We start from the raw sequence: 8,939 nt of genomic DNA, 5'->3' as shown, positions 1-8,939 counted from the left end.
GGGGCAAAAAAGTATTTAGTCAGCCACCAATTGTGCAAGTTCTCCCATTTAAAAAGATGAGAGAGGCCTGTAATTTTTATCATAGGTATACCTCAACTATGAGAGACAGAATGAGAAAAAAAAATCCAGGAAATCACATTGCAGGATTTTTAATGAATTAATTGGTAAATTCCTCTGTAAAATAAGTATTTGGTCACCTACAAACAAGCAAGATTTCTGGCTCTCACAGACCTGTAACTTCTTCTTTAAGAGGCTCCTCTGTCCTCCACTCGTTACCTGTATTAATGGCACCTTTTTGAACTCGTTATCAGTATAAAAGACACCTGTCCACAACCTCAAACAGTCATACCCCAAACTCCACTATGGCCAAGACCAAAGAGCTGTCAAAGGAGACCAGAGACAAAATTGTAGACCTGCACCAGGCTGGAAAAACTGAATCTGCAATAGGTAAGCAGCTTGGTGTGAAGAAATCAACTGTGGGAGCAATTATTCGAAAATGGAAGACATACAAGACCACTGCTAATCTCCCTCGATCTGGGGCTCCACGCAATATCTCACCCCGTGGGGTCAAAATGATCACAAGAACGGTGAGCAAAAATCCCAGAACCACACGGGGGGACCTAGTGAATGACCTGCAGAGAGCTGGGACCAAAGTAACTGAGGCTACCATCAGTAACACACTATGCCGCCAGGGACTTACATCCTGCAGTTCCAGACGTGTCCCCCTGCTTAAGCCAGTACATGTCCAGGCCCGTCTGAAGTTTGCTAGAGGGCATTTGGATGATCCAGAAGAGGATTGGGAGAATGTCATATGGTCAGATGAAACCAAAATAGAACTTTTTGGTAAAAACTCAACTCGTCCTGTTTGGAGGAGAAAGAATGCAGAGTTGCATCCAAAGAACACCATACCTACTGTGAAGCATGGGGGTGGAAACATCATGCTTTGGGGCTGTTTTTCTGCAAAGGGACCAGGACGACTGATCCGTGTAAAGGAAAGAATGAATGGGGCCATGTATCGTGAGATTTTGAGTGAAAACCTCCTTCCATCAGCAAGGGCACTGAAGATGAAGCGTGGCTGGGTCTTTCAGCATGACAATGATCCCAAACACACCGCCAGGGCAACGAAGGAGTGGCTTCGTAAGAAGCATTTCAAGGTCCTGGAGTGGCCTAGCCAGTCTCCAGATCTCAACCCCATAGAAAATCTTAGGAGGGAGTTGAAAGTCCATGTTGCCCAGCGACAGCTCCAAAACATCACTGCTTTAGAGGAGATCTGCAGGGAGGAATGGGCCAAAATACCAGCAACAGTGTGTGAAAACCTTGTGAAGACTTACAGAAAACGTTGGACCTCTGTCATTGCCAGCAAAGGGTATATAACAAAGTATTGAGATGAACTTTTGTTATTGACCAAATACTTATTTTCCACAATAATTTGAAAATAAATTCTTTAAAAATCCTACAATGTGATTTCCTGGATTTTATTTCTCATTCTGTCTCTCATAGTTGAGGTATACCTATGATAAAAATTACAGGCCTCTCTCATCTTTTTAAATGGGAGAACTTGCACAATTGGTGGCTGACTAAATACTTTTTTGCCCCACTGTATGTATTGATACAGTAGCTATTAAAATGAAAACTTTGAATTATTAATTCAGTTTTTACAATTCTAATAATATGGAGCTGTAAATGATCTTTCAATAAATCTGCAATCAAGGTAAATACAAATAAAAATGTCCATTAAGCTTGTGAGTTAGATGACATGGCACTTTTAAGACCCTTTTATCCAAAACGACTTAAAAACATTCAATACTGTGGGCAATCTCCACAGGAGCAATTTGGAGTGAAGGGTCTTGCCCAGGGACACTTGACATAATGACTGCAGTGGGGATTGAACAAGTGCCCTCTTGAGCTGAAGATCAACGCACTTAGCCACACCCTTCATAGTAGTTCCCCACTTTTTGTGAACTTTAAGCCTTGTTCAGTTTCACATATAAAAAATATTTAGTTGTGCTCCTTGTGGTGCGAAATATCCCTTCTCTTATCACACTACATTTAGTATTTGTGCACATGGGACTGATGTGTTTTTTCTATTAGTGTTTGTTTAATACAGTTAAGATAAACTTAAAGGGTTTGACAGCTTTCCAAATTTTTTCAGAATTGTGCTCAAACCTCGAGGGTACAGAAAAAGTAGCTATACCAATTATTTGTTATTTTATCTATGAAGACTTACTCAAATATTAAACACACTTGTGAGTAACTAGTGTGTGTTCAGGTTGTGCGAAGACTACACAACCGCTGGTCACCATAGAGTTGTTGCACCTGGCAGTTAAAAAGAAAAACCAAGAGGTAGGGGAAACAATTGAGTGCCTCCTGGTTCTGCCAATAACATTAACCAGTCCCTCAACAGATTAATATTCATCACATCCACTTTGATGTGACACACACACACACACACCACACACACACCAAGCAGAGGACACCAAAGTCTAATGAAAAGCACTTATTTTTAATCAAATGGATTACACTTGTATTGGGAAATTAAATAAAACAATTTGATGTTGTGAGGGAAAAGCAAAAACACAACATTTTTCAAAGTGTTAAAACTACATATAAAAAAATGCAGATAAAAGAAATTGAGACAAGATTGATCGCATATATCTGACAGTGACAAAACAACTAATAACAATAGTAAAAGATCCGAGGGGCAGGGCTTTCGGGTGACTGACAATGAGCTCAACCTATGAACCGGATATTTATATTAAACGGTAACCTGTGGCATCTCTGTATGGCATGATGTGTACTATGTCCCACAAAATACAAAGAAACACAATCTGGTCCAGGAATTTAGCTACTTGTTGGAGTGTCGTGCAGATTCAGCAGAACTGTAAACAAAAAACACATAATTAATACCAAGACAATATTAACATTAAACCACAGATTAAAGTTAAACCATGAATGGGCTGGTGGGGTCAATTGTTTATTTGATTAAACTCATAAATTCTTTAATCTATAACATATAAATTAAAAAAAGGTGTGACCAATAAACAAAAACGCAATGAATTGTAAACATATCTACGATGTGACTGAAACACATTTCTGTTTATCGACTTTTTGATTTTCAGCTTTGATTTATATACAACACTAGTTTAGCAGAAGTGAGATTAAATATAAAAAGGTGTGCAGTTGAAACCAAATGGTCCTCATCTTTTATGCAAGTAAAGAAATATATGCTTGATGACCTTAGTCAACAAAGCGTGAACCAACATACCTTCCATCTATTCCCGCAATCATTGCAGAAGACAAACGTGGTCATAGGTTCATCAGCACTGCGAGTTTGAACCTGGAAATGACAGAAAAATACACAAACCATTCATAACAAAATCAAACTGGACAGGCAGGGCTGCTGTCTTAACTGAGGATAAATCATGAAAAGTACAAGTCACCATTTTGCTCTTTACTAAGTTGAGTTACATGATGAACATGGATGTCAAACCAAAAGTACATTTCGCCGCTGTGGACTAGTAAAGGATTTCTGACTCTGACCTGTAACTTGTATACACTTTCTTTCTATACCAATTTTACCTTCAACCATAGCACCCTTCTTTTACAGCAATAGTTTAAATAAAGCATGAATGGCCATCTGTACCTGTGTGTAGGTGCAGCACTTCCCCTTGCACTTGCCGCAGGTGAACATATCTGACTGAGTGCCTCCTGTGGTGGCCATCTGGTGGTCCCTGACAGCCTCTTTGGTCAAATTCTTTCTCATTTCCCTCAGCTCATCACTGGCCATTTCCTACAGAAACAGAAGTCAGTCATTTATTATTTTTCATGTATTCATGACAATAGATAAACGGCTTGTTAACCTTCAATAAACAACAAAGAAAAACAGTGTTGGATTAACTCTACTACTGACTGTGTGCCGGTTCCAGGATCTTTCATTTTAAGATATAACGATCACACACCTCTGCGGTCATCCTAGCCATCCGCTCAGGGGATACACTCCCGCAGAGCACTGTCCTCCTTAAATTTGGGTTCTTCACATCCTTTAGGTTCGAGATTCGGCTCCGCACACGGTTTTTGTATTTCATGTCTGTGTTCTTAAACTCTTGAAAGATAAGTGATAGCAGGTCAAGGAATACAATGCGTTTTGTTATTTACGGCTGTCGAAGTTCATGCATTAACGCTCGCCATAAATCTGGAAACCTTAACACGTGACAAAAAATGTATACAAATCAATCCCATTAACAAGACTGGCCCAAACTTCCTCCTGTAATTCCAAAAAGGCAAAAAAAGTAGAGGATTTTTTCAGCTGATTATTAAAAGAGCCAGTTTAAACCTACATTTACAACTACAGTCCAGCAGTGGCTCAGTAAGTAGGGGCTTGGACTGGGAATCGTAGGGTCGCCGGTTCAAGTCCCCGAACAGACTTCTACTGCTACTTGGAGAGGTCCCAGTTCACTTCCTAGGCCCTGCTGTGGTGCCCTTGAGCAAGGCACCGGACACCTCCAATCCCCCCTCCCTATTGCTCCCCGGGCGCTGCACAATAGCTGCCCACTGCTCCTAGTACTAGGATGGGTTAAATGCAGAGGACCAATTTCACTGTGTGTGCTCTGCTGTGTGCATGTATGTGACAAATAAAGAGGGTTTCATCCTCCGATTCTATTCTACAGCTTCAAAAGCTCCTTAATACCACATGCCTCGGCCAAGTCAGTAAATACTACAAGTAAAGTAGGCAGTTTTGAATAAATCCAAACATCTTCAAACACACTTTCCATTCAATGTAAAGGATATTTTCTTCGATCTGCGCTCCAAGTTCATCACAATCAGCACCAATAGCAATATGATCATCTGAAAAACACAACATAAATAGTAAGAGGGTGTGTATAACATTTTGAGCTCAAAAAGGGTAACAAACCACAATAACATACAGTATATCCTATGTTTGAAATGTGTTTTCCATACTATACATTACCTCCGGTCTGCAGTGCTTGGGTCAGCATCTCTCGACACTTGAGCCTGATAGAGTCAGAGGTGCTTGCGGCACGAGGAAAAGTGGGGATCAATGAGTTGGATGAAACGTCAGCAGGCTCACTCTTGCTGCTGGAGTTACTGCTGGAGCTGCTGTGGGCGCAATGAGAGAAGACATCTTGAAGTTAGAAAAAAATATGTTTAGCAAATGGCAAAAAATCTCTGTTGACGCTTAGTCATAATAGATGAACAGCGAAAGTATATTATTATCAATATTGTTACCTTTCTTCTTTTGCCTCTGGACTTCCCTGAGAGGGAGAAGAAGATGTTGTTTGTTCTTTCCTCTTTTCATCTGACATTTTATCTCCACCACCAGGCTCATCTGGAGTACAGAAAATAAAGAGAAAAACTGTTGCCTATAAAGTTTCTGGAGTGTTTCTGGTGTTCCTTTATAAAATAAAATATGACTGGAGTAGAGTGACAGATTGTTTAGCATTATGGCGATTATTATAATCAGATAGTGGTTACTCAGAGTAAAACTGTTGTGACAGAACCTTTTGGGTTGAAATGAGAAGCCTACCTAAAAGCTTCTTCCATGACTTGATCAAGGACTTGGCTAGAGATGTCACCTCGTCGTCTGTGCTCTGCTTGCGGATGGCGTTAACGGACATCCCGATTCTGGTAGACTGCGGAAAGACATTGTTTCAGTGCTTCAGGGTTTGAGCAGCGTCGGTGAGCGGTGAGAATAAATGAGCAAAGATACCTGAAGCAGCTCGAGAGTCATGGGGATACTACGCAGCTCCTTCAATAAGTCCAAAGCCCCAGCCTGCAGAGGAGAAGGTAGGGGACTTCAGTTTGATATATTAACAAAAGCAAATCAGTTTTAAAAAAAGTTGTTGACTAGTTTTCTTTTCTTTCTATGTTGTCAGTGTGAAATTGCACAATTTGGGACATTAGACGTACATAGCTGCAATGAAATGTACAGACATTAATACTATGTATATTAAACAGACTTGGTAGATCATTTAGTTGCTCTTTTCGTGGCGGTTTTGTAGGTATTTGGGTGACACGAGCAGGGATGCCCCTGAGAGGAGGAATAAATAAATAGGTAAATAAATTGCAATAGAAATAATGTTAATGTGTAAGTAAAATAAGTAAATCATAACAATAATAATAAAGTAGGAACAAATAATAAAACAAACAAACAGTTAACAGTTTCGGTTTACTTAAGTAAGGATGTGGTGTAAATAATTGTTATTCTCTATTAATATTATTCAAATTCAAACAGCTTCATTGCCATGACCATAAGGATTTCTTGGTGAAAAAAAAAGTAAAGATCAAGTTCAAAATCATCATTTATAAGTGACACTGTACACTGCTCAAATGACAGCAAAGGAAACTGCAACTGTCTGGATGATCGATTATTGAATCTAGTTGATTTCAAGCAAAACAACAAACATTAGCTTGTACTAGCTTCTCAAATGTGATAAATGACTACTTTAAAAATCAAATGGTCACTCTAATATATTCATCAGAGTTAATAGAAACGAATCCAATCGTGAGCTCTAGACCCATTAGCGTTGGATTACATGTAGTACAATAACAGTAGCTAGGCGGCTAACAGTTAACCATAACAGTTAGTTAACGCACTAGCTCATGTTGGCCACGTGCAAAACACTAGTGAAATCCTAATTTTTGGTGAATGCTTTGATTTCAGATTATGATTTCTAACTAGCTACTTAATTTGGATCATCTTCAAATGACCACATCCAACATGTTGTTACGCTGCAAGGCATAAGGCTAGCAAGGACTGCTAAGTGGCTAGCTGCTTGCAACACATAGAACTATGTTGTTAGGGCTAACCGTGCAGTAAATAGTTAAGGAAAAATACTCAAAAGGAAAAATCGTATTTACAATCACTTAACAGGTTAGTGGATGAATTATATGCACAGTTGGTAGCTAACCACATAACAACAGCCCATTAGCGCCAATGTTAGCGGGTAGTAGGAACCCATTTTTCTCACCCCGTTTTTCTTCTGCGCCATTTTATCCATCTTTTTCGCAATTCTGATGATATCCTCTTCCTCCCTTTTACCCATGTTGAGTGATCGGATTGTATCCAAAAGTAGGGAGCAATGGGGAGGGAAAATTCCCGACAAAGAACACGCCAAGAGAAGTGAGAGCGGCGGCGGCGGCGGCGTCTACTTCAGGGACCTGGACCGCGGCAGACCCGAGCAGTCGATGCATGATGTATTCAGGTGCAGTTAATCGAGACTGAACCCAAGACTCCTCTGGGCGCTGTGAATATTGGTTACAAGTAAAAGTCATACATTCAAAAGATTAGTCAAGTATAAGTACTAAAGTTAAGTACAGTACTTGAGTAAATGTACATAGTTATTCCCACCTCTGCTCAGGAGTGGTGGAAAAAGTATGCAGATTCTACTTAAGGAGTGGAAGTAGTCGTTGCAGAAAAAATAATTAAAAACAAATATTAAAGCAAAAGCAGCAGACCCTTCACAACTAGCTTGAAATGTGAAACATGTTTGAACAAACTTCTGACATTTTTTTTTCTGTTAGCCCAATCAGCCCAAAAAGTGTTGCCCTATTGTGTGTCAAAATCTGAATTCATAAAGAAAGTACTAAATAAATCTTCAACATAAATGCAGTGGAGTAAAAGTACAACATTTAAGTAGAGTACTTAATTACTTTCCAACAGTGCCGCTCAGAGCATTATTTAGACAAAGGTACCAGCTTTTTTTTACATCAATACCCAGATATATATATTGCCTCAGATTCTCCACAAACATCTATCGTCCTGCTACCAATACAAAGCCTCCATTTTGTCAATATCACTCCCTATCGAGAGATGGCGCCAACGTGCCGCTTGTATTTATGAATACAGGCGAAAGGCGTTTGCCAAAAGACACATTTTCAACTTGTTAAAATTTGCCTTTATAACACACACAAAATATACAACATATACAAAAACAACAGCAAAAGGAATGAACAGCTCAGCAGGATAAAGCTTAAAGTTGGCCATGACCATCATAGAGAGGAGTAGCGTTACAAGCAGGCAATTGATATGAATACATTTTAAACACCAATCAGCTCAAACATTTAAAAACAGATAAGATAAGATGAAAAACATCATGCCATTGAATGTGTGAGCATTTTTCTAGACATTCCTTTGATCTTACATTTTTTATTGACAATAACAAGATTAAAAAAGGAGGGAAAATTAAGGCATGGCTGTTGTTTAGATCAAACCCTTGTGACCTTTGAGTAGTAGCAGCTAAGCCACTAAACAATTGCACTGATTGAATTGCTAATTTGGATCCTACTAATCCAACCAGATCAGCATGTGACATTACCACCTGGTGATTGAAGGTTGAACAATCACTACACAGTATTTGATTTATTGAACTAAGCAGAAAAATGCAATGTGCTGCTCATATCACTACATAAAATATACATTCAGCCTTTACTGAAAGACAAAAAAAAGGTCAAATACTGTTCTGAAATTTACATAATATTACCACAAGTAGCTAATGGTTACACATTGGTAAAACTATTGACGGCGCTTTGATTTTATGCTCATCCACATATTGAATACAAAATGTTATGAAGCTTTCCCTCATATCGGACTCTATTTGACCTCCACAGGCCGTTCCGTCAATGACCCAGTCTCCAGCTTCTTCATTTTAGTGCGAGGTATTAGCAGCTTTGAATCAATCATAGACAGTTTGTAACTGGAACACTGTCTGGTAACTTTAGTATATTGACACAGCTCTCACTTCATGATCCAATTAAATCGTTAGGCAGTGAATAAAAGTGTTTGAAGTGGTAACCTGCATAGTTTGGATGAAAAAGCTACGATATTATGGTTACATTTCTTACCAGAATTTTAAATAATTTTAAATACTGATGATAATTGATTTGTTTAAAAGTCTGATGGTGGATTTCCAATACCTGCT

At 39.0% G+C, this 8,939-nt stretch overlaps 1 protein-coding gene across 1 annotated transcript; it reads right to left on the bottom strand.

Moving 5' to 3' along the window:
- Window positions 1–2,487: 2,487 nt before the first annotated feature.
- tcea1 (transcription elongation factor A (SII), 1) lies at window positions 2,488–7,244 on the bottom strand. Its single transcript, XM_063886887.1, has 10 exons — window positions 6,990–7,244; window positions 5,729–5,791; window positions 5,546–5,651; window positions 5,248–5,347; window positions 4,970–5,118; window positions 4,789–4,845; window positions 3,960–4,114; window positions 3,644–3,790; window positions 3,266–3,337; window positions 2,488–2,879 (listed from the first exon to the last, which is right to left on the bottom strand). The coding sequence occupies exons 1-10, from the start codon at window positions 7,062–7,064 to the stop codon at window positions 2,871–2,873; spliced, it is 933 nt and encodes a 310-aa protein (XP_063742957.1). The 5' UTR covers window positions 7,065–7,244; the 3' UTR covers window positions 2,488–2,870.
- Between the last annotated feature and the right edge of the window lie 1,695 nt (window positions 7,245–8,939).

The sequence above is a fragment of the Eleginops maclovinus genome, chromosome 6 (assembly GCF_036324505.1).
Source record: "Eleginops maclovinus isolate JMC-PN-2008 ecotype Puerto Natales chromosome 6, JC_Emac_rtc_rv5, whole genome shotgun sequence".
Classification (NCBI taxonomy): Eukaryota; Metazoa; Chordata; class Actinopteri; order Perciformes; family Eleginopidae; genus Eleginops; species Eleginops maclovinus.
The sequence above is the reverse complement of the archived record's forward strand: the minus strand, read 5'-3'. Positions and strand labels throughout refer to the sequence as shown.